This window comes from Lampetra fluviatilis, chromosome 3 (assembly GCF_964198595.1).
Source record: "Lampetra fluviatilis chromosome 3, kcLamFluv1.1, whole genome shotgun sequence".
NCBI classification, from domain to species: domain Eukaryota; kingdom Metazoa; phylum Chordata; class Hyperoartia; order Petromyzontiformes; family Petromyzontidae; genus Lampetra; species Lampetra fluviatilis.
The window spans coordinates 23,821,984-23,848,234 of record NC_136277.1 but is presented as its reverse complement, the minus strand read 5'-3'; the positions used below and the strand labels follow the sequence as shown (position 1 = coordinate 23,848,234).

General features: G+C 48.0%; 1 protein-coding gene across 4 annotated transcripts in view; it reads right to left on the bottom strand.

Moving 5' to 3' along the window:
* Positions 1-26,251, bottom strand: part of LOC144955094 (adhesion G protein-coupled receptor L4-like) — a 68,215-nt gene that overhangs the window by 15,189 nt on the left and 26,775 nt on the right. For 3 of the 4 annotated variants that reach the window (XM_078885433.1, XM_078885451.1, XM_078885446.1), the window contains 11 exons: positions 24,117-24,238; positions 22,311-22,443; positions 21,305-21,421; positions 19,635-19,651; positions 18,725-18,815; positions 17,399-17,478; positions 7,833-7,934; positions 7,229-7,415; positions 5,979-6,086; positions 3,001-3,218; positions 776-925 (listed from right to left, as the gene is read on the bottom strand). In XM_078885433.1, the coding sequence (XP_078741559.1) occupies positions 776-925; positions 3,001-3,218; positions 5,979-6,086; positions 7,229-7,415; positions 7,833-7,934; positions 17,399-17,478; positions 18,725-18,815; positions 19,635-19,651; positions 21,305-21,421; positions 22,311-22,443; positions 24,117-24,238 (1,325 nt within the window). The remainder of the gene's footprint in view (positions 1-775; positions 926-3,000; positions 3,219-5,978; positions 6,087-7,228; positions 7,416-7,832; positions 7,935-17,398; positions 17,479-18,724; positions 18,816-19,634; positions 19,652-21,304; positions 21,422-22,310; positions 22,444-24,116; positions 24,239-26,251) is intronic. The other variant, XM_078885439.1, reaches the window with a different exon arrangement.

Here is a 26,251-nt window from a genome sequence, read left to right as displayed (position 1 = left end):
CTGTTCCCGTGTCCACGCGTGTCCCCTTCCATGTCTCACGTGGCGATGAACGAGGCGGATAGCGAAGTGGGTAAGGGGGGAGCAGTAGCACTGCGTATGGCTGCCTGTCCCTCCGTGTCCCCCCCTCCCACTGTGTGTCTCCCCCCGTGTGTCCATGTATCTCACCGGGCGGTGAGCGAGAAGGATGGTGAAGTGGTTGCATGTCCCCCTGTGCGTCCCCCCGTGTGTCCCCCCGTGCGTCTCTCCGTGTGTGTCCCCCGTGTCCCCACCTCCGTGTGTCCCCCCCCCCCCATGTCCCCCCCGTGTCCCCCCCGTGTGTCCCCGTATCTCACCGGGCGGTGAGCGAGAAGGATGGTGAAGTGGTTGCATGTCCCCCTGTGCGTCCCCCCGTGTGTCCCCCCGTGCGTCTCTCCGTGTGTGTCCCCCGTGTCCCCCCCTCCGTGTGTCCCCCCCCCCCCATGTCCCCCCCGTGTGTCCCCGTATCTCACCGGGCGGTGAGCGAGAAGGATGGTGAAGTGGTTGCATGTCCCCCTGTGCATCTCCCCGTGTGTCCCCCCGTGTGTCACCCCGTGTGTGTCCCCCGTGTCCCACCCCCCCGTGTGTTCCCCCCACCCCATGTCCCCCCCGTGTGTCCCCGTATCTCACCGGGCGGTGAGCGAGAAGGATGGTGAAGTGGTTGCATGTCCCCCTGTGCATCTCCCCGTGTCCCCCCCTCCGTGTGTCCCCCATCCCCCATGTCCCCCCCATGTCCCCCCCGTGTGTCCCCGTATCTCACCGGGCGGTGAGCGAGCAGGATGGCGAAGTGGGTGAGGTGGGAGCAGGAGCAGTGCGCGTGGCTGTGGTTGAGGAATGCGACCTCACAGCCGAGCGTGCTCCACGTGCTGGCATGCTCCACCCAGAACCCACACTGCACAAGCCCGTCCTCCTTCAGAGAACCACACACACACACGGCATGGGAATGCGACACATCTCCTTTAGAGAACCACACACACACACGGCATGGGAATGCGACACATCTCCTTTAGAGAACCACACACACGGCATGGGAATGCGACACATCTCCTTTAGAGAACCACACACACACACGGCATGGGAATGCGACACATCTCCTTTAGAGAACCACACACACACACGGCATGGGAATGCGACACATCTCCTTTAGAGAACCACACACACGGCATGGGAATGCGACACATCTCCTTTAGAGAACCACACACATACACAGCATGGGAATGCGACACATCTCCTTTAGAGAACCACACACACACACGGCATGGGAATGCGACACATCTCCTTTAGAGAACCACACACATACACAGCATGGGAATGCGACACATCTCCTTTAGAGAACCACACACACACACGGCATGGGAATGCGACACATCTCCTTTAGAGAACCACACACATACACAGCATGGGAATGCGACACATCTCCTTTAGAGAACCACACACACACACGGCATGGGAATGCGACACATCTCCTTTAGAGAACCACACACATACACAGCATGGGAATGCGACACATCTCCTTTAGAGAACCACACACACACACGGCATGGGAATGTGACACATCTCCTTTAGAGAACCACACACACGGCATGGGAATGTGACACATCTCCTTTAGAGAACCACACACACACACGGCATGAGAATGTGACACATCTCCTTTAGAGAACCACACACACACACACGGCATGGGAATGTGACACATCTCCTTTAGAGAACCACACACACACACGGCATGGGAATGCGACACATCTCCTTTAGAGAACCACACACATACACAGCATGGGAATGCGACACATCTCCTTTAGAGAACCACACACACAGCATGTGCACATGACACGTATCCTTTATAGAAACACACACGTCGATAGAATGTAACAGGTATCCTATATATCAACATGCGTGTAACTCAAAGGCAAAGATCCCCCATATAACCTTTATAGAGTTTTGGGGCAGGTGCTGTTAGCGAGCACCTATGAAGGCCGGAACAGCACACGAAGGGGGTGGGGTTGCCAGCACCACGCCCGGCCGCCTTTGTCTCCCAAGTGTCGATGTTAACACACCGCACCAAGTACTCATTTGAAGCTGAGTCGACCTAGGGGAGGCCCAGGACTGGTTCAGATAATCGTCACTCGTGTTAGTCATGAGCGGGAATCTAAACTCGAGTCGCTGGGTTCGTGGCGCAGCGCGCTAACCGCTGCGCCACCGCTCCCCACGCACACAGACACGTGTCCAGTGCCACGCAGAACCACTCACAGCCACACGGGGCCGCTGGAGTGGCCTTAAACAAAGCGGATCGCTGCGATGCATTTCCTCGTGAGAGAAGGTGCCAAGGCTGCCAAGATTCAGGGTCAAATCACAGAGCTGTGCAGTGGGGACACCTGCTACAATAGCAGGAAGTGAGCGGACTAGTGTGATGAGTGGGGAGTGTCGGCGCAGTGGGAGTGCGCTACGAAGTCGGCGACACGAGTTCACATCCCAGGCACGGCTACCACGAGTCGTCACGTGATACTTAAGCTGGTTCTGGGCCTCCCCTAGGTCGACTCGACATAATGAGTAGGTAGAGTACCTGGTGTTAACAACATCCGCACTACAGGCTGCATCGGCCTTCATGAGGTGCCATGCTCACCGCCTTCACCAACTGGTACCGAATAACCCTCCCTCGCCTGCATGAGCTCATTGTCCAGCAGTGGATTGACAAAAGGGCTATACTCGTGCACATGTATGCTGAATTTCTTTGCAGCCAACCGTGCTGATCGGAGGTGCGGGGGAAGGACAACAAAACTAAACACATAAAAGCAATTCCAAAGAAATGAGTTTTACATTTCCATTTAAAAGTGCATAGCTCCGGTGGCTTCGTAATATCGGAAGAGCGTTCCAGAAGGCCGCAGAAGCGCATCTGAAAGCGCGCGATGCGGTGACCGTCTTTGTTCGATGGTGAACTGTACACACGCGCGCGCGCGCGTCTTTGACGCGACATCGCGTGAGCCTCACCGGGTTCTCCAAGAGCCTCAGGCTGAAGGTCACGTTCCCCGTGAGATGCACGTGGCGCGCCGTGCTCGGCAGCAGTGTGGCCGACAACACCGCCGAGATGATGCGCCGGGGGCCGCGAGGCGAGGAGTCGGGGGGGGCGTCCGCGGCGGAGACGAGGGGCAGGGGGGGCAGGTGGGAGTGCACGTGGGGGTTGTAGCCAAACGAGACCGCCGCCGCGCCTGCGACGGCAGACACGAAGACAAAGATCCCCCGTAAAGCCTTAACAGACTGTAGGGGCAAGTGCTGTGAGCCACCACCCATTAAGCACCATGACCTTTAGGTGCTTTATTTGACTGATGAGTCGACGTAGATAATGGCAGACACGCACAGAGATACATCATCATCAGCCGTGGTCTTTCAGCCGGATAAACCACTACAATCCTGCCAACGAACTGATTTAATCGCTCCATCTGCTCGGTGGATATCCTCAAGACGCGTTCTATTGCCTGATAGCCACTCCGTTATTATTATTCTTGACTATTGGCCATCATCCCTTCAAGTGACAAACTTACACAAATATCACCAACACAAAACAAATCTACAAAGATCCCCCATGTAGAACATGTTCACTGTTGGGGCAAGTGCTGCTAGTGAGCACATATTCAGTCAGTTTATTTCGATTAAGGCCCATCGCGCTAAGAATTTATTTTTCAATGGAGCGCAAGCGTCAGCTGGAGATATGAGCAAGATGATTCTGCAGAAGGGAAGAGGGGAATAGGAAGGTAACGTAATCGGTCGGTCAGACAACGTGAGCAGTTTGAGAGACTCTCAACGAGGGACGCGAGAGATAATGAAAGATGGAAAGCATCTGCCATGTGCATTTATATTGAGCATAGTGCCACCGTGAAGTGAGACCAACCCGGAAAATTCTGGATATAGCCATAATTCGCGGCCAACTCAAGACCGCAAAAAAAAAAACACTGCCGGGACGTCACGGCAACGAGTCGCGGCTCATGGAATCAAGAAAATAGCGACGCAGTTACACACGCGCGGAACATACAGAGTCAAATTGCCTCACTGCTCAAAGGAGTTTTTTAGGCAGGGTCCTTGGAGTGTGATGCCACATGCCTATGCCAGAGTTGGTCCCTCCATGAGATAACTACTCATTTTTATTGACCCTTGACGGATGATAGGCCGAGTCAACAGCTGAACTCACGACCTTCAGGCGGAACAAGGCGGAGTAAGTGAAATAACGTCACCGCGTGTCGGCGTGCTTATAAAAATATACCAAAAACAAACACCAGTTAACTGTTACAACAACAAAAAACATTAAAATATGCAAATAAAGATCTACAATTAATTTCAGAATAAATTAAACAAAACTACTTCCAAACACAATAAACACATCGAATGGAAATCACTCCCCACAAGCACTTTAGATATTTATGGTTCGGGGTCGGGATTTGGTTCCAGAGTTGATTAAAAAAAAATGTGTCTCGTTGTTGCCATCCATTTCCCTTTGTGTTCCTCTTTTTTCTATCTCAACAGTTTTGCTCATTCCACCAGCCTCGAGACAGCATATAACTTGTGTACAATAAACATAAACCGTACTTAACTTCTCCTCATGCACGTGATTTAACAGCGTGTCTCTGACACGGCCATAATGAATCCTTCTCATTTTGAGTTGCCTATATGGCTATTGTGAAACCCTCTCATTGTCTCTGATATGCCCGTTATGAACTCCTCTTTCTCAGCGTCTCTGACCCAACCATTATGAATGTGTCTCACCAGGCGTGAGTTCCGTGTTGTTGACGCTCAGGTAGATCACATGCGGTAAAGTCACGTAGATAGGTTCAAAGAAAATAACAAAAAAACTACGACGTTGCAGCAGCCATTATCGATTCACTGCCTTCCCAATCAATAATCCATCCCGTCCGTCCTAGCGTATGAGCCGATTCAATTTGATAAAAAAACAACACGTGGCTTGGAGAACATGACGCAGATTCTATGACAAAATTCCAAAGGTTAAGCAAAGTAAGTGGCTTGGCCAGAACTCATCACTAGAAGGGTTGGTGGCCACCGGTGGTTGAGATTCAAGTTGGAGTGGCAGCCAAAGAAGGGAACCAACCAGGGGCTGAGGTGGTCCGTGAAAGGGGGATAGGGGTGGGGGTGGGGACAGGGGTGCGCAGGACCAGGGTATCTGGGGAGACTCGTTAAACAGGAAGCCATTAGCGAGCTCTAATTGAGTAATTGGGACCTCATTATCTCCATGCCATGTGCTCCATTCAGGAAGTCAATGGAGCAAAAAGCTTTGTTTGGCAAGCTACGTACGTTTTAGGGCTGAGTGAACCTAGTGGAGGCCTGGGTCAGGTTCCCATGCTGATGAGCACGTGAATCGCGGCGCGAGTGACGCGGCAGAGTCGAACTCGGGTGGTTTGGGAGTGCAAATGTAAAATTTGACCGCGCTGAAATCTTAACAAGCGAATCGATTAAAAAGCGGCCTCGCACTTGGGACGCGGCGCACGGCATCGAATTTGCGCGCGAGGAGCGCCGAGCTCACGCTGCGATTCTGGACACGCGGAACCCGCCGCTGTGCGTGCATGTGTGGAGCATTCCGCTCGCTGTGAGTCTGGAATCGTAGGATTTGTGTGGACCCGCGGATCGCCGCGGCGGACGTCGTGTGTTTGGTGTGTTTCAGGCCCGCACGCGCTCCCTGCCCGCCGTCACGTAGTCTCACCCCCCGTGGGGTTTCAGATTAAATCCGGGACCACACACACACAGACGGAAACCACAGAGATGGGCGGGGCGGGGGGGTGTGAGAGGAGGGGTTGGTCATTATGAAAACTTTTACTGCGTGTCCCTGACACGGCCATAATGAATCCTTCTCATTTTGAGTTGCCTATATGGCTATTGTGAAACCCTCTCATTGTCTCTGATATGCCCGTTATGAACTCGTCTTTCTCAGTGTCTCTGACCCAACCATTATGAATGTGTCTCACCAGGCGTGAGTTCCGTGTTGTTGACGCTCAGGTAGATGCCAGCTTCGACTCCGCTCGAGACGAAATGAAGATTGGAAACTCCAGGGTGCAAAGACATCACCTCCAGCTCTAAACAAAACAATAGAAATAAACAAATATTAAAAGTAACAATTGTTAATAACAAACTACATCCCCATATCTCAACACAGATAAGAACAACAATTCATCAGCTATAACACAACGACAGCATCTTGAAAATGACATATCATTATCACCAGTCATGATCAATCCACGGCTGGATGAAGACGTCTTGAAGCCATTGCTGACACAACAATACTTACAGCCACTTGCCAGTCCACTCCTTTGTGTTGTGTTGATGCTTAAGAGTTGAATGGCCTTTCTATACGTATTTGCGGTTGTTGCTTGAGACTCAAAGGATACAAGGAAAGTTCAGAATGTTTCGTCTTTTTCAGAGAGCCAGAGGAAGGCGTGTTTATGATTCTCAGAGGAGACTGAATGAAACCTACAATAATGTACACATTGACATCTGAGATGGTCCAGGATGGTCTGTATCAACATCTTCATCAGTGAGTTTTCACCCTGTCTCAGTGTGTACTAAACTCGCACACACATTCTCTCCACTTCCTGTCTACCCACTGCTAAACAATCGAGATGTCCTTGAACGATCACTCTGACAGAACCCCCCCCCCCCCCCCATCTGACTTGAGGTCTTCCCTTGGGTGCAACTCTGATGCCTGCCTCAGTAAACCCAGCTGCCCTACCTTCTCCACCCTGGAAATGTGTCTGACCAATCGCAAAGTTCCTCTTCCCGGCTACATCTGCAATGATCTGGCTAAGTAGTCACGGTTACAACGCTGCACAAGACTTTCACGTTGTTCACTTTTATCCTGGCTTGAAACTCACAGCGTGTATTGTACATGCGTTTAAGGACCAGAAGCTTATTTATTATTTGCCCTACAAAAGTACGTCTCTCTGACCCATACGGTAACACGGACAAAACTCATTTCTATCTTCTCCTCTAAAGTCAATGGCAGAAAATGATTAGGACATTATGATTCTTGTTTTCCTAAGAACCAATATGAACAAGACAGTAAAAATGAGACAAGTATAAATGATTATTAAATTCAATTGCAAGCCAAAAACCGTGACAATTCCTCGTCAGCAACAACAACAACAAAAACAATGAGACAGGAGAAGCGTTACGGGTCGATGGAACATCAACTCCTGAAGACCTTCCCGTCATCCCTCACCATTCCCATCAGCCTGGCCTCGCATGACCTGCCCTGGGCGTTTGAGGAGAGCGGCGGCCACGCCGATGGCCTTGTCGATTTTGGCGAGGCCACGGGACAGGATGTGGACGGCTTCGGCGGGGGGCAGCTCTGCCCAGTCCCGCGGGGGCTCACGGGGCAGCAGGGCCGCCGCCAAGGACGCTGCCCACTGTGGACACGGGGGACACACGGGGGACACACGGAGAGACACGGAAAGAATAGGATAATAGGGGAGTGAGATAGACAATGAAAAGTTGAGTGAGTGACAATGTGAGAGAGAGATGGGTTGAGCAATATGTGGTATGAGAGTAATGGCGTGGGCGAGAAGCGGGAAGAGTGAGCGACGGGGCGAGCAACATATGAGGTGAGCAAGAGGCAAGGTGAATGACGAGGTGAGTGAGCGACGAGGTGAGCAAGCGACGAGGTGAGAGACAAGTTGAGCGAGAGTGACGATTAGTGAGAGACGAGGTGAGTGACCGGGTGAGCGAGCGACGAGGCGAGTGAGCGGCGAGGTGAGGGAGCCGTGTGGCGAGTGCCGTCCCGGCGTGGACAGTGCGCGGCTGGGCGATGCACGAGCGAGTGGCACCTCCATGGTCGCGTCATCGCCGTGCCCCATGAAGTCATCGGCCTCCGTCATGGCTCCACAGATCTCGCTAGTCCAGCGCTGCCACGTCGGCCTCGCGGGACCCTGGAGAAGGACAGGGGACGAGAGGTCAAGGACAGGGGATGACAGGTCAAGGACAGGGGACGAGAGGTCAAGGACAGGGGACGAGAGGTCAGGGACAGGGGACGAGAGGTCAAGGACAGGGGACGAGAGGTCAAGGAAGAGGATGAGAGGTCAAGGACAGGGGACGAGAGGTCAAGGGCTGCCACTCTGACATTATTATCGACCATCGGACAATCGGCACTGCTCGTTAAATCGCCTTAAATGTCTTTACATTAACAGGCTAAATGTCTCACTAACACAGCCACCGTTGCGGTGGTTCTCTTACATTGACATGTTAATCTCTCACAATACAATGGCCACCTCCACAGCTTTAGTATGGCAATGTTCTCAGGAGTTAAATGCCAATGTTGAGGTCTGCCAGCCACGAGAGGGCTTCATTACAGAGTTCGTGTAGTGTGGCTGTTCCTCCACTATTGAAGAGGAATGCAGATCGCGGAAGGGGTAAACGGGACTTGAGTCGGCAGGCGAGAAACATCGTTGAGGCGGTTGGTTGATGGGCTGATTGTTGTTTGCAAGAAAACGTGTGAACTCCCTTGTGGTTTTGCGCGATGTCTCGGCGAATATTTGGTGGCAGAGCGTTCAGTAGAAGAACAGAGGGGCCCAGGGGATTGGTGTTGGTCTCACCGCTCCCGCATTACGATGGGCATCGCTTGATTAATTGGTGCATCGACGGGCGGCGTTGTGTGTGTCACGTTTTATTTTGTCTTACGCAGAAAGCACAACCTGACGAACGAGGTACCGTAGAGACAATGCCTACACGGGACGATGCAAGTGGCACGTGCACAAACGAGGAAATGGAAATAATGCCACTGGTACATTTGAGACAGCCGGTACGGATGAGGGAGACGCCACAAATTAGACACCACAAGCTAGACAGTACAAACTAGGCACTACAAACGAGGCAATGCAAACAAGACAGAAAGTACAAATTACCTTCTCATCTGTAGTGTATCTCTCATTTCAACTCTCTTTCAGAATAAAAAATTATAAAATGGGGAAGCCAAATATATTTACTATTAAACTATTTTTATTTTACCAGGTAAAGCCCACTGAGCTATACAGTACAGCTCTTTTTCATAAGCGACCTGGTCACAAATTATTGCTCAGTGAAGTAGTTTACATAGTGAAATGTATAGCAGATGAATACTCATGTTTCTGAATGTGCAGGGAAAAACTGTAGGACCCGGAGAAAAATCCATGCTACCGTGAGGAGAAAGACACAGCAAACTGCAAATATACAGCAGCAGGCGTCAGAGTCGGGATTGAACCCACGACCTCCTGTATAGCAGGCGAGGAAGATAACATCTCCTAGCCACCATAGCGGCGCCCCAAATCGTGACTATTGCCGGAGGGAGGAGGAGAGTGAATCGTTACCCTACAGCTAATTTGTTCCCCTGGGGGATATGGAGGATTTTAATTTTAACAAGACAAAAGTTGACCTTCAGAACCCCTCCCTTTCCCCCCCGCTGTTTGTCATTAAACCTACACATCCGCCATGTGCAGCTGTGGTCAGATAAGAGAAGGTTGGAAGTTCAATTTCCAGTGTGGGTCAACTCGGGATTCTTAGTGTTATCATCCTCTCCATTTTGTGTGGGACGTCAATGGCACTTTCCATGTGTAGGTAGACACCGGTCCCTGTCATGGGAATGTGGAGTTTATACAGCTGGCTGAATGCTGCATGTGTTGATGAGTGTGCGTGTGTGGGGAGCGGTCGTGCAGTGGTTAGCACGCTGCACTATGAACCCGGGGACGCAAGTTCGATTCCAACTCACGGCCAATATCAGTGACGATTATCTGAACCGGTCTTGGGTCTCCTCACCAAGGTCGACTCAGCATCAAATGAGTAGCTGATGCGTTGTGTGGTAAGCATCAGCACTGGGGAGACAAATGCGGCAGGGCGTGGTGCTGGCCACCGATCCCCTCATGTGCCATGCCGGCCTTAATCGGTGCTTGCTAACAGCACTTGCCCCTACAGCCTGCGTAGACTATACGGGGATCTTTGTCTTTGTTGTGTGTGTGGGTGGGTGAGTGGCTGGTTGAGTGTCCAAGCAATAGTGTGGGCGAGTTCTAATTGCGTCTGAGAATGTACGAGGCATTACTAAAAAGGACCAGCTCACCATAGGCAGCTACAGCTGCTTCCTGTAAATGGGACAGCGTGTGCAATCACTGGGAAAGATACACGCCACCCAGAGAGGGACGAAAACAAACATAGCCTGCTGGGTCAAGTGCTGTTAGCGAGCACTTATTCAGGCTGGCACAGCACAGGAGGTTGGTGTGGTGGCCAGTGCTGATGTTTATACTTCGCACCAGGTGCTCATTTAAGGCTGAGACTACCTAGGGGAGGCCCAGGACCAGTTCAGATAATTGCTACTGATGCTAGCCGCGGAAGGGAATCGATCGCAGGTACCCTGGGTTAGTAGTACAGGATGCTTACCATTGCACTATCACTCCACACACAAGACGCACACACTCACGCGCATGCCTGTAATGCAGGCGAGGGTTGGTGGAGACGAGGGTTGGTGGAACACGTACAGATGTGTGCAACTCTCAATGAACTCGAGGCAGCCAGGAGTTTGCAGTACAGTACAACCCAATGGCTTCTTGAATATGTGTTACCCTCCTGGTATGCGTGGTGGGTTTTTGCCAGATAAATCTCAGGGTTTCCTTCGACATGAAGCCAAATACTCATAAATGGAATTGGCCAAACATTCCAATGCAGGACCCTCCTGAAAAGGGGTTTCATTTGATCGATTCGCGTGGGGCTGTGCGGTTGAATTTGTTCTATGCCCAGTGACCACGCCGTGACTTGGGTAAGAATGGAGTTCCACAGTGTGGCTGAGATATTGCGACATGCAACAACACTTTCCCACAGCCGGCCTTCGACGTCAGCAAAAACGCCAGTAGAAACTACACAAGTCCATCGGATGTTAAGGCAGCCAGCCCTTACCATGCACGAAAACCAAAGATCCCCCCCGAAAAGCCTTGAACAAAATGTCGGGGCAAGTGTTGGTAGCGAGCGCCTATGACTGCGGGCGCTGGACACGAATCGGTGGATGGCTAGCATAATACCTATCTGCCTTTGTCTCCCTAATTCTGAGGTTTACACGCTGAATCAGGTACTTATTTAAGTCTGAGTCAACCTTGGGGGGGGGGGGGTCCAGGAGCGGTTCAGATAATCGAAAATTGGTGTTAACTGTGAGCGGGAATCGAAATCGGGTCACCGGGTTCGTTTCGCAACGCGCTAACCGCTGCGCTACTTCTCCCCAACGCAAGCTTCGGACACACGTACACACACACACGTACACACACGCACACACACGTACACACATGTACACGCACACACACGCACACACACGTACACACACGTACACACACACGTACACACACGCACACACACGCACACACACGTACACACACGCACACACACGTACACACACACACGCACACACACGTACACACACGTACACACACGCACACACACGTACACACACACGCACACACACGCACACACACGTACACACACGCACACACACGTACACACACGCACACACACGTACACACACGTACACACACGCACACACACGCACACACACGTACACACACACACGTACACACACACGTACACACACGCACACACACACACGCACACACACGTACACACACGCACACACACGTACACACACGTACACACACGCACACACACGTACACACACACGCACACACACGTACACACACACGTACACACACGTACACACACACGTACACACACGCACACACACGCACACACACGTACACACACGCACACACACGTACACACACACATACACACACGTACACACACACGTACACACACACGCACACACACGCACACACACGTACACACACGCACACACACACGTACACACACGTACACACACACACGTACACACACGCACACACACGTACACACACACGTACACACACGCACACACACGTACACACACACGCACACACACGCACACACACGTACACACACACGTACACACACGTACACACACGCACGCACACACACGTACACACACGTACACACACGCACACACACGTACACACACGTACACACACGCACGCACACACACGTACACACACACGTACACACACGCACACACACGCACACACACGTACACACACGCACACACACGTACACACACGTACACACACGCACACACACGTACACACACGTACACACACACGTACACACACGTACACACACGCACGCACACACACGTACACACACGTACACACACGCACACACACGTACACACACACACGTACACACACACGTACACACACGTACACACACGTACACACACACGTACACACACGTACACACACGCACACACACGTACACACACGTACACACACGCACACACACGCACACACACGCACACACACGCACACACACACGTACACACACGCACACACACGCACACACACGTACACACACACGCACGCACATACACACACGCGCACACACGTGCACACACGCGCACACACGCACACACACGCACACACACGTACACACACACGCACACACACACGCACACACACGCACACACACGCACACACACGCATGCCCCATGGGCGATAGGTCACGGCCCACGTTCATCCTTCCCGTTGTGCTGACAAAAAGAGAAACGATGCATTGTGAGAAGTCAAGCGTAGGTAGACTGTCACATTTGTATTGTATGTCTCGTTTGTACTGTTTGTCTCGTTTGTATTGCCTACTCTTGAATGTTGTCATGGGAAAGGGGGATTTCTAGAGGCATTTATTGATTCAGCCCCCTCTCATGACGTCGCCACCGCAGTGACGTGATGAGCAGCCGCAATCCTGCCCATGATGATATTTCAGAATGTTTCTTGTTTTCCCTCGCGAGTATCGTTTCTCTTCTTGGTTCTTTCGGTAAAGTCACGTAGAAGGGAAGTAATAAAATAATAAAAATAAAACATAATAAAACAATTCTCACGACGTTTCGGCCACAACGCAAGCAGCCGTCCTCAGGTGAAACGTCGTGAGAATTGTTTTATTATGTTTTATTTTTATTATTTTATTACTTCCCTTCAACGTGACTTTACCGAAAGAACCAAGAAGATGAATCCCTGCAGTCACGAAAGCTTTAAATCGAAATTTATCGTTTCTCTATTTTTGCCTTGCTGGTATCATGCGTTCCATTGCCATACATTGCACGTCTCCACAAAATGTTAAATCATCGCGGAAAACCGATCCTAACGCACCCACGACTCGATGAGTGCACCGTGAATGATAGAATTGGCAGTTCTTTTTGACGGTTTCGTAAGATTTGAATTCTATTTTATGTCCAAATTCGCAGCTACTTTCTATATTCGTCGTCCGTCCCAGCTCTGACATTCAGCCTCGGAAAGAACTGTGGTCACGCCGTACCGAGGAAACAACTGTGGTCACGCCATGCCAATTCCAAGGATTTGTGTTTACATGGCACTTAACCACAGCTGCATCTCAAAGGGATTTTTTTACTTTCAAATGGCACAAAAATGAATGGTGTATGGGAGTTAGGCGATGATTAATAATAATCCATCCAGCTCAAATCGAGATTGAAAACGCATTTCTTTCAAAGTGCTTAGCACGATTGGCTACGTACGGTGCAAAAGAAGTTCAACGTGCACACAGTACAGTACATACCCGTACTCCACCCGAGCTCGATTCACACCATATCCACGGCCGACGTCCTCTCGGGCATTTCGTTCCCAGTCCGCCTTGTTGTCACACAGGGTCAAAATCTCGATGCCGACGCCCCGACCCTAACGCCTGTATATTTAGAGTTTTGCGTGTTTTCCCCGCGGTCGTGTGGATTTTTATCTTCCGTAGAATGAACGTGCGTTTAAAGCATTTTGACTGCAATAAACTTCCACACGACAAGCCACTTCGTGGAAGTTTTATCATTTGTTGCCAGGTCACGTCTAAAAAAGAGGTTGAAAGCTCAGTGGACCTAATCACGTTTATCCACGGTCTTGCACATTTCACTCAGCTTTGCCTCACCAGACAAGCCACATTGGGCAATGTATAAACCAAGTGGGAAACTGTTCAATCCTATTGAGTAAAAGTACAGCCCACGTGGCCAATTCACGGTCCCATGTGGGAACTGCGAACTGATGAAACCCTTATCTTGTGCCAGCACCACCAGCCCGTCTGGCTGGCAAAATGCTGAGCTTTGGTTTAGATCGTCTGGGGAGACAAGGAACCAACAACTGCTCATTGGAACTCTATTCAAGCAGTTCAATTTCCAGTTTCAAGCCAGGACCGCAAAACGTTAACGCAGAATAAAACCCATATGCTCAAACAGGACCCATAGATTTACACGGGAATGTTACACCAGACGGATAAAATAAACACGTGGGACTGAGCGACGTCTTGGTTTGGTTTAGGCAGAACTCGGTACTCGGAGCACGGCTTGTGAGATTGTGTGTGGGGTCCGTGGGCGAATGTGGAATGTATTACCCTGCGACCACGGCGTTACACGACAACACGTACTTAACACAACAAAAACCCCACTCAACTAAATTAACACTCATCAGCAACCATACCCTTACTAAAATAACAACAACCACACCCTTACTGAACTAACCCAACCCCCTGACGGAAATAACAAGCACGACTTTACTATATCAACATTTAACTGCACCCTTACTAAACTAACGCTTAACAACCACAAACATCTTCTTGGCACTTTCGGTAAAGTCACGTAGAAGGGAAATAGTAAAATTAAAACATAATAAAATAGAAAGCTCACGACGTTTCGGCCACAACACAAGCAGCCGTCCTCAGGTGAAGAAACAGAGCTGTCGGAAAGACAGCGCTCCAATGAACACCGCTAAGCTTGGCAGCGTATTTAAGCTGGGTGAGAGGAGCAGAGCGCCTTGACAAAAGAGTTTACAATATCGTTCAAACCTATGCGCACCCTGCACGAGAACGACGGTAAGTGCAGCGTTCATCACAGATAAAGTTCGGCGTTTAGATCGATGAACGCTGAACGACGGAGGCGCACGGACAGACGTTCGATTACGTTGGAATCGATCTGCAGAAATCTATAAATATAAACGCCTAACTTCTTCTACCTACGTGACTTTACCGAAAGAACCAAAGAGTACAAATAAAATATTTAAGAATCACAATTAATAGACAAACAACATATGCAATATTTTAAACAAGAATGAAAATATTTTTTTTTTACTTCAAATCTCATTAATGGTCCTCAAACTATTGGGGACACTGTCCCTGTGCCTGACCAGGCTGCTATTATTATTTAATTTAAAACACCGTGAGCACCAACTGAAAGTTTCCAATTTAAAAGCAGTGCTTGAACGCCATCACATTTTTCCTTCAGACGATAACAAATTTGACCAAATAAAAGCTTTTGCATAAACACGGAGGATAGGGTTCATTTTCCTTCCATCTGCTGAGGAGATTTAATAATTCTTTGGTTCTTTTCGGTTAAGTCACGTCTAAAAATAAAATAATAAATTAAAATAACATATTACGACGTTTCGATTGCAACACAAGCAATCATCATCAGGTATAAAGAAATAGCAACAAAAATCTAACTAGAAAACTATAGACAGACATACAAGCAGACAGACATCACAACGGCACACAGCAAGAGGACACACATCGGCACAAAGAGAGGGGTCGTTTCTGTGACGGTCCCTTAAATATAGAGAGGGGGGGCGGGGATGGAGAGAGGGAGGGGGCAGAGAGAATTAGCATATCAATGAGTGTACGGCCACGTACTCCTGTTGCAAGTAAGATGACAATGTGGAAGGGGCACGCAAAATTGAAAATTAGGAGACAGGCACACGAAAATTAAATAACCTAGCAAAATATCGAAATGTGATGTAATACAACACAGAGAGTCGGTTAACACACAATTAACGCATAGCCTGGTTGATTACGTGTTTCAAAATTTGCTAAGTTAGAATTTTAAGTGTGAAAATTCCGAAGAGAGGACACAGGCAGAGAGAACAAATAGCCAGAAAGAAAAAGGATAAGCTTAAAACTTCCCCGTAGAAGTGGTTCAATCTTAATTTAGGAGCTTTCGTGCCTGCAGGAATTATTCTTTGGTTCTTTTCGGTTAAGTCACGTCTAAAAATAAAATAATAAATTAAAATAACATATTACGACGTTTCGATTGCAACACAAGCAATCATCATCAGGTATAAAGAAATAGCAACAAAAATCTAACTAGAAAACTATAGACAGACATACAAGCAGACAGACATCACAACGGCACACAGCAAGAGGACACACATCGGCACAAAGAGAGGGGTCGTTTCTGTGACGGTCCCTTAAATATAGAGAGGGACCGTCACAGAAACGACCCCTCTCTTTGTGCCGATGTGTGTCCTCTTGCTGTGTGCCGTTGTGATGTCTGTCTGCTTGTATGTCTGTCTATAGTTTTCTAGTTAGATTTTTGTTGCTATTTCTTTATACCTGATGATGATTGCTTGTGTTGCAATCGAAACGTCGTAATATGTTATTTTAATTTATTATTTTATTTTTAGACGTGACTTAACCGAAAAGAACCAAAGAATAATTCCTGCAGTCACGAAAGCTCCTAAATTAAGATTGAACCACTTCTACGGGGAAGTTGTAAGCTTATCCTTTTTCTTTCTGGCTATTTGTTCTCTCTGCCTGTGTCCTCTCTTCGGAATTTTCACACTTAAAAATCTAACTTAGCAAATTTTGAAACACGTAATCAACCAGGCTATGCGTTAATTGTGTGTTAACCGACTCTCTGTGTTGTATTACATCACATTTCGATATTTTGCTAGGTTATTTAATTTTCGTGTGCCTGTCTCCTAATTTTCAATTTTGCGTGCCCCTTCCACATTGTCATCTTACTTGCAACAGGAGTACGTGGCCGTACACTCATTGATATGCTAATTCTCTCTGCCCCCTCCCTCTCTCCATCCCCGCCCCCCCTCTCTATATTTAAGGGACCGTCACAGAAACGACCCCTCTCTTTGTGCCGATGTGTGTCCTCTTGCTGTGTGCCGTTGTGATGTCTGTCTGCTTGTATGTCTGTCTATAGTTTTCTAGTTAGATTTTTGTTGCTATTTCTTTATACCTGATGATGATTGCTTGTGTTGCAATCGAAACGTCGTAATATGTTATTTTAATTTATTATTTTATTTTTAGACGTGACTTAACCGAAAAGAACCAAAGAATAATTCCTGCAGTCACGAAAGCTCCTAAATTAAGATTGAGATTTAATAAAGCGAGCTCGTTAAGGTGCTTCGTGAAGTGAGGCACCTGGGGCATCTGTGATAAAAACGGAGGTAAAAGTAGCCAAACGCCAAGGCGATGTGAATACGGGTCTTGCCTTTACAGCTGTCGTCAGTGATCCCGGCCTCACCTCGATGGTGCAGCCTTTGAAGTTGGGCCCTTTCTTGGACCAATTGCCGTTTGCGGTATGGCAGGAATAGTTGGCGAAACCTGCGGCAAAGCGTCGTGTGAGTGCCGAAGCAGGTGCCGGGAAATCGCGTAGCAAGAGTCGAACCAAACTATTTAAAAAAACATCCATCAGTCACCGACTGCAATTAAGGAAAAAAAACGCATTTACGAGTTTTGAAAGAGTTTTTTTCCCCTTTCCTTTAATTTAAAATGTTGATATACAGGAGGGGGTTACCGGTCCAGGCAAGATGAAAACCTCGAGTTGGAATACGTTGCCCTCCTCTGTCACTCCCAGCGCTCACTCCCTCCGCAGAGTGCAACAGGAGAATGGCGTGTAATACTGCTCTCTCTCTCTCTCTTACGTGAACAAATATGAAAGCGTCTTCTTGTTTCTTTCGGTAAAGTGACGTAGAAGGAAAATAATAAAAATAAATCATAACAAGTCTATCGTAAAGACAGCGTCTTTCCGACAGACCTGTTCTTCACCTGAAGACGGCTGCTTGCGTTGTGGCCGAAACGTCGTGAGAATTGTATTTTATTATGTTTTATTTTTATTATTTTATTGTTTCCCTTCTACGTGACTTTACCGAAAAAACCAAGAAGATGAATCCCTGCAGTCACGAAAGGCTTTAAATCGAAATTTAACTATGAAAGCACTTTGAAGATTTTATAAACACGAATGCTAAGCACAAACGCTCGTGCCTCTAGTCATTGTTTTGATAGGGCTCTGCCCGTACCGTTACTCCGTTTACAGCTGTTGTCCCTTCCGCTTTGGATGCGTGCCCTGCCCAATGTGTCAATGCGAGGTCTCTAACCTTGTGTATGTTCTCTACTCCACGTGCTCCTCTTCCTTCTCTCTCAGTGGAATTCCAAGCACACAATCCCCCATGGGTATGCATGTGCTTATGTATGTATGGATAATCCTATATTAGTGTCTGTAGATGAGGGTGGAGCGGTTAGCGCTGCACTGCGAACCCGGCGACCCGAGTTCGATTCACGCTCACGGTCAACAACAAGTGACGCTTATCTGAACTGGTTCTGGACCTCCCCGAAGTCGACTCAGCTTCAAATGAGTACCTGGTGCGGTGTGCAAACATCACCACTCGGGAGACAAAGGTGGCCGGGCGTGGTGCTGGCCACCCATTGCCTCGTCTGCCGTTCCGGCCTTCATAGGTGCTCGCTAACAGCACTTTCCCCAACAGTATGTTAAGGCTATACGGGGGATCTTTGTATATTATTTCTGTATATGAGGATGTGTGTGTGTGTGTTTACAATGTGTCCTGGTTACCTGTGGAGTTGGGGTAACATGGAACTATCGCAAAGTTTGTCGAGGTCTCGGGAAACGTGACACCGCACACGCTCGCAGCAGGGCACGGATGCTGCACACACACGCACATCACACGCATGTGTATACCGCAAACACAGTCGTACGCCGCACGCACATGTGGCTAGTAACACTTTAATGTTATCATTTGGAGAAGGGTTTTCAGTGGTGCACAATTAAAACCATGAACCTTCAGCTGCTATTAAGATTGGCCTTTGACATAAAAGTCACCGATTTTATATCTTTTTGTGTTATTAACGAATGTTTTTGTTAATACGCGTAATCTATCACACACACATATAGCAAATACAGATATAACACATGTATGTCGTGTATCAAGACAAAGATTCCCCATATAGCCTTAACAGACTTTTGGGGCAAGTACAATCAGCCAACAGCAATGAAGGCTGGCATGGCCAGCATCATGCCTGGACGCCTTTTGTCTTCCTAACGGTAAAGTTGACACATTTCACCAGGTGAGGCCCAGGACCAGTTCAGATGCTCGTCACTGGTGTCGGCCGTGAGCGGGAATCGAACTCGGATCGGCGCGCTAACCACTGTGCCACCTGCCCCTAATGCCATTTATCACACACACACAAGTTGGTATGTGTGTGTGTACACACACACAAGTTGGTGTGTGTGTACACACACACAAGTTGGTGTGTGTGTACACACACACAAGTTGGTGTGTGTGTGCGCACACAAGTTGGTGTGTGTGTGTACCCAGCAGTTTAAATGGCTACACCACAGGTTAGTCCATCAATAAGTTGGTGTGTGTGTGTACCCAGCAGTTTAAATGGCTACACCACAGGTTAGTCCATCAATAAGTTAACCGAGGAACTACTATAATGATTTAAGGATGAAAGGATCTTACCCTTTTGACTTTATTCACTGTGTGAAAAAAAAAACAAGGCAGCAGTCAATAAAAATACACTCAGTGGATTCTTAGACGCGCGTACAACTGCAAGTGCAAGTAGTACGTAGTGCTGCTATGGGTGTGTGCGTGGAGAGCGGCAGTGCAGTAGTGTGCACGCTGCGTTGCGTACGGCACTGACGAGCAGAGATTGAGTTCTGGATATCCCAAAACACAGTGGCCAGTGGCGTTTGAAACTGTTCTGGGCCTCCCTTAGGTCAACTCAGCCTCAAATTAGTTGTCTGGCACAATTTGTAAACATAAGTAATGGGGAGACAAAGAAGTCTGAGATTGGCGTTACTCACACCACTCTGAATAGTTGGTATATTTATGTGCGTGAAGCCACTCTTAATAGGTGCTTGCTAACAACAATTGTCCTAACAGACCATACAGGCTATGCGGGGGATCTTTGTTTTTGTGATTAACCCCACGTAAATATACCAACTACCATGCCCCCGGTTTGCCTCTATAGAGCAGGTAATAAAGCAACATACGCACCGGTTATGGCCTCGTCGATTAAAGGTGCAAGTGCTTTTTTCTTCTTGGTTCTTTCGGTAAAGTCATGTAGAAGGGAAATAATAAAATAATAAAAATAAAACATAATAAAATAATTCTCACGACGTTTCGGCCACAACGCAAGCCGTCGTCCTCAGGTGAAGAACAGGTCTGTCGGAAAGACAGCGTCTGTCGGAAAGACAGCGTCAGACGCTGTCTTTCCGACAGACCTGTTCTTCACCTGAGGACGACTGCTTGCGTTGTGGCGGAAACGTCGTGAGAATTATTTTATTATGTTTTATTTTTATTAGACAGCGTCAGACGCTGTCTTTCCGACAGACCTGTTCTTCACCTTGCGTTGTGGCCGAAACGTCGTGAGAATTATTTTATTATGTTTTATTTTTATAATTTTATTATTTCCCTTCTACATGACTTTACCGAAAAAACCAAGAAGATGAATCCCTGCAGTCACGAAAGCTTTAAATCGAAAGGTGCAAGTGCTGTTAGTGAGAACCTATGAAGGCCAGCAAAGCACATACATTGGAGGTTGCGGTGGTTCTTGGTTTTGATTTAAACCAGAGCATCATACGCAGTGAGTTTGCTATGTCGGCCTGGTCACGTATGAATGCACTAGATACTGAAGGTCAAGAGTTCATCACTGCCAATGCAGTTGAATCCACCACACCTCGCCATCGCTTCCTTCCTTTTGCCAGGACCCTCACCCGTGTCTCCTTCGCTAGGTCTGCGCTCAGCCTCATCATCACCAGCGTCTGTCTTGATTTAGGGTTCTCTTTGTTACACAGTCGATACAAGGATCACTCCTACAGTCTCATCACCATCTGTCTGCAGGGCTTGGCATGTGTTTGTTTGGAAGTGTGGATGTTGTATTGGTTTTGTTGAGCATTTTTTGCGCAGTTTGTCTAGTTTGGTTGTTGCCGCGTGTTTGTGGCGTGGTTTTTGTTTACGTGTGGTTGTCGACTAGACGTTGGGGTGGTTACTGGTGCATGGTTAATGTTTCTGTTGTTGCGTGGTTATTGCTTGTGGTTGGTGGCGTGGATGTTGTGTGGTTACTGGTAGGTGTTGATGCTGTTTCTTGCGAATGTTTTTGGTGGAGGGTGTTGGTGGTAACCACGTACCCACACATTTATCTTTTTTCTCGTGGAAGCCGGTCGGACAGTTGCACTTGTAGCTTCCTGGAGAGTTGTGGCATTCATACGTCTTGTCGCATATGTCATCCAAACACTCATCAATGTCTGCGCAGGGACACATGGGGAGACACGGGAGACATGGTAACACGTGAGGATAAACGGGAGCACGTGGGGACATGGGCACATGAGCACACGGCGGTTACAAGAGGACAGGGACAGATGCAGACATGGGGAGATACAGGCAACAGGAGATGGATGGAAATCATGAGATGTGGTGAGACAGGAGAAGGGGAAAGAGAGATACAGGGACATCATCATCATCATCACCTCGCCACGGATAAGTGGATTTATGAATGGAGTTGTGGCACAGTGGTAAGTGCATTGCACACGTCGTAAAGGCTGGGCTCCTTATCCACCTGCAAAACCGCATCTCCCTCCAATCCTCAGGCACATAAAACGCACTCCCTTTCCACGGGAACAGCGAGACTTTGCCCAGCCCAGGATTGTTCACCTGATGCTGGCAGGGACGGAGCCTTCTCAAGCACAGCCCCAAAATCTGGAACACCCTTCCACCCCCGCCCCGCATGCCACGGGACATCCGAAATGTGCCGAGTGTCTCCCAAATCCGTGGTCTGTGCAAGATGCACCTACTCAGACTTGCCTTCCCACAACATCTACCATTTAAGAAGGGGGAAAAAAACCTCAAACAGTTTGTATGCTTATTATAAACTGTATGGACTACTTCCTCTTCTTACACCATTCATTGTGCACGGTTGCACTTTATTTTTGCGCGCGGTTGGAATTTACTTTGCTCAGTGGTGTTAGCAGCTAAGGTCGTGATGGGTTTCATTCCTGTTGCTCCGTGCCCCCTGTCACCGTTCCCGTTCCGCTGAATGTGCACTGGTGCCTACTTTATAGAGGGTGGTATTGGCACGTAAAATGAAGATCGATTGATGATTGATTAGCATGTGTGTGTGTGTGAGATGAGACTTGCCTTTGCAGATGGTGATGCCGTTGCCAATATAACCTTCGGCGCACATGCAACGCCCCGTGGTTGCGTTGCAGCGCGCGTCAATGTTGCAGGTCGCGCACGGAGCGGCCTTCGTCACGTTCTCGTGTGCAGGGCCCTAGAGTGACACGGGGACACGGGGACGTGAGGACGCACTGTGACAGAGCACGCGTTGACCCCTCGTGACCTCAAGAGACGCAAGGACATGGGGAGACATGGACGTGGGGAGAGATGAGGGAGGGACACGCGAACGCGGGAAGACACAGGGACAAGATGAGATGCAGGGAGACGCATGAAAGGAAAGACGTGGACAGAGGCATTGGTATGGGAAGACACAGAAATATTGTGGAGACGGAATGAAAAATAAGATAGGGGAAGACATATCATCATCACCTACAAGGAGAAAAGAGGATATGGAGATACATGAATAGACATCTGGAAACACATCAAGATACTGGGTAATAGATATGGAGACACAATCAGATGTGGGGACATGGGGAGACAAGGGTGGGAGGGGGATACAGTTATGCACAGTTATGGAAAAAACATGCAGACATGAAGACGCTGAGAGGAGTGGACATGGACAAAGACTCGAGGACATGGAGAGGGACACCAATCAGAGGTCGCAATCGGGTACCCGATACCCGTACCCTACCCGATACCTGGCCGGGTACGGTTAGCCGGGTATCAGGTAAAGTACGGGTATCGGGTACCCGTTTGCGACCCTGGTGCGGCCGGGTACGGGTACGAGTAAGGAATCAAAACCCGTTAGCGACCTCTGACACCAATGCACAAAGATATACGTATACAATTGAAGTCGCATGATCTGACTTTGCAGCCATATTCTAAAACACTGCAGAAGGATTTGCCTCGCAAGAATGACTTCCATTTTGTTTTTAAAAATAATATTATTATAAAAATGTTGTATAACACCAAGCAAGCTGTAGCTTGCAACAACTGTGACAACTTACGCCACTTCCCCCGAAGCTTTGCTAAACCCGGGCAAATACTCACGTGTCGCCTTGCAGTGATCCGTGCATTTCCACAAAAGGGTTAATAGTGTCAACATATGGCAGGAGTCCAAGACAATGTACACACTTTAAGGAACATGCACACGTTGCGAGAGAGTTTAACCCTCTCATGCATCAAGTATTCAAAGTAAAAACGCATGACATTGTTTAAAGTGATTTTAGTCAAAACAACCTCCAAGGTTTTGATTTAAAGCTTTCGTGACTGCAGGGATTCATATTATTGGTTCTTTCGGTAAAGTCACGTAGAAGGGAAATAATAAAATAATATAAATATAAAACAATAAAAATTCTCACGACGTTTCGACTGCAACACAAGCAATCATCATCAGGTGTGAAATCCACAGCAAGAAAATTTGAAAAAAAAGAAAATAATATAACCTCCCAGGTGTTCAACAAGTATCATGTGATGTATGAACAAAAATATGATATCTGGAGGACCCGGAGCGTGGACAGCCAGAGGATGGAAAGTCACTCGGTGGAGATGCGTTGCAGACGAGGGGATGGGTGAAGAAAAGCACCGTCCAAACATCATCGGGAATATCGAAACCGCCGTCGCTTGTTAAACGTAACCGCCAATCGTCCCGTCCCGTTCCCCCCCCCCCCGGCGACAGCTCTTGAACAGAATTAGTCGCTTATTATTTCCCTGCTAAACATCTGTGGTGTAACATGAGCCTCACTCCCCTCATTAGCCTCCCCCCCACGATGTCGCACACTCCTCTGTGCCAGGCCCGTGAGACTCCGCGATGAACGTTCCACTTACGGAGGTTGGCAGCGATGCCCGTGGCGAGGCGGACGGGTTGTCAGCGGGGGTGGTGAAGGCGTCAAATAAGCGCTCAGATGCGTTCATGGCGATCCTGGCCTGGGAGCCTGCGGACAGGAGACCTCAAACAAATCGGAATAAACAACTAAAGTCGCCACTTCTCGATTTAAAGCTTTCGTGACTGCAGGGATTAATCTTCTTGGTTCTTTCAGTAAAGTCACGTAGAATGGAAATAATAAAATAATAAAAATAAAACATTCTAAAATAAAATAATTCTCACGACGTTTCGGCCACAACGCAAGCAGCCGTCCTCTTCGCCTTGATCTTATCATTATCACACCTGAGGACGGTTGCTTGCGTTGTGGCCGAAACGTCGTGAGAATTATTTTATTTTATAATGTTGAATTTTTATTATTTTATTATTTCCATTCTACGTGACTTTCCCGAAAGAACCAAGAAGATAAAGTCGCCACTGTTATCTTCATCATCACCACCACCACCATCAGTTTCAATCATATAAAGACCATCATCATCATCATCACCTTCCTGAACATCACCACTATCATCACCTTCACTACAATCATTTACACCACCATCTATGTTGCTATAGCTATCATCATCACTATCAACGCTTTGATCTTATCATTATCACTGCTAAATGAAGACCTTGCCATGTTGGTCATGTGGGTCGTTTGACCGCACTTCCTCATGCTCGTCAGTTCAGGATGAAGGCAACACCCATGATATGTCACTTGGTACTTGTGTTAGCTGTGGCCACGATTCACACTCATGTGACAGTGCAAACACCATTTAATTGTGCCAACGTTCCTTAAAATTGTGATAGTTCACAGATGAAAAAAAATCATTACATTCTCAACAGCATTCATGCGGTGAAGTACATCTCATTAAAATAAGGAGTGCAGATTCATAAATGTGTTTTTTATTCCAATGTGAAAAAAAAAATCCCCAATTATATCCCAATTGTGCTGTTGCCGCCGTGTTGAGATAAATCTATTCATTGAGATCTCTGGCACAGTAGTGCAACCCTTCGTGTTAGAGAATGGCTCACCGAAGTGGATTTTACAGTTACCTCTGAGATCCCTTCAAGTTACGTCTGGTCCACATTATCACAGCTGGAATTCGCACATTCGCTCTTTAAACTCGCCGTACAGTACTTGAGAACCCAAATGAATCACTGGTGGGTGCCTGCTTTCAAACCCACATTATTTAGAACGCATGCATGGCTCTTCTGAAATGTTGGCGCTGCAACGGAAAATGTTCTTTCCAAGTGTTTTTTTTACAATTCGGCACGGATTTCCTTCAATCGGAGCAAATCCGTGTGAAAAGCGCAGGACAATAGCAAGGGAAGTCAGTGGCCGAGGTACCCAAACACTCAAGTACTTTACGATTTATGAGTCAGCAGGCGATTTTTACAGGTATATCTGAAATGCTATTAGTAACCAGTGAATGCTTTTATATATTGGTATTATTATGAAGTATTATAATTGTTTTTTTTACCCTTCTATCTGGCAACAAAACTGACACCTTTTTTTACAAGGAGTCATGTTTGCATAGACCACAATACCTGCAGTCATAATGCAAACAAAAAACATAACTCTGATAATGTGCACTGTCCTTGAAGTTGATTGGTCCACACCCGAGACAGCTTTCCTTAGAGCCTAGTCTCAAAGGCGCCCTTTGGCGTCATCTGGTCCAACCCATGTGAGACTAGGCTCTAAGGAAAGCTGTCTCGGGTGTGGACCAATCAACTTCAAGGACAGTGCACATTATCAGAGTTATGTTTTTTGTTTGCATTATGACTGCAGGTATTGTGGTCTATGTAAACATGACTCCTTGTAAAAAAGGTGTCAGTTTTGTTGCCAGATAGAAGGGTAAAAAAAAAACAATTATCATATTTTTACTGGCAAATGAGGTTCCAATGGTATTATGGAGTATGTTTATTGTTTGTTGCACTCCAACGTATTCCGGTGCATTTGCGCGGGATACACAGCCGAGTTGGTGGGTGGGTAGGCGTGACGTCACCACGTACGATCCCAATTCAACGCAGTGGGATGCGGGTGACGTCAACACGCAAATGTGCGCGGTGATGTCACCACAGCGCCAAAAATCCAGCC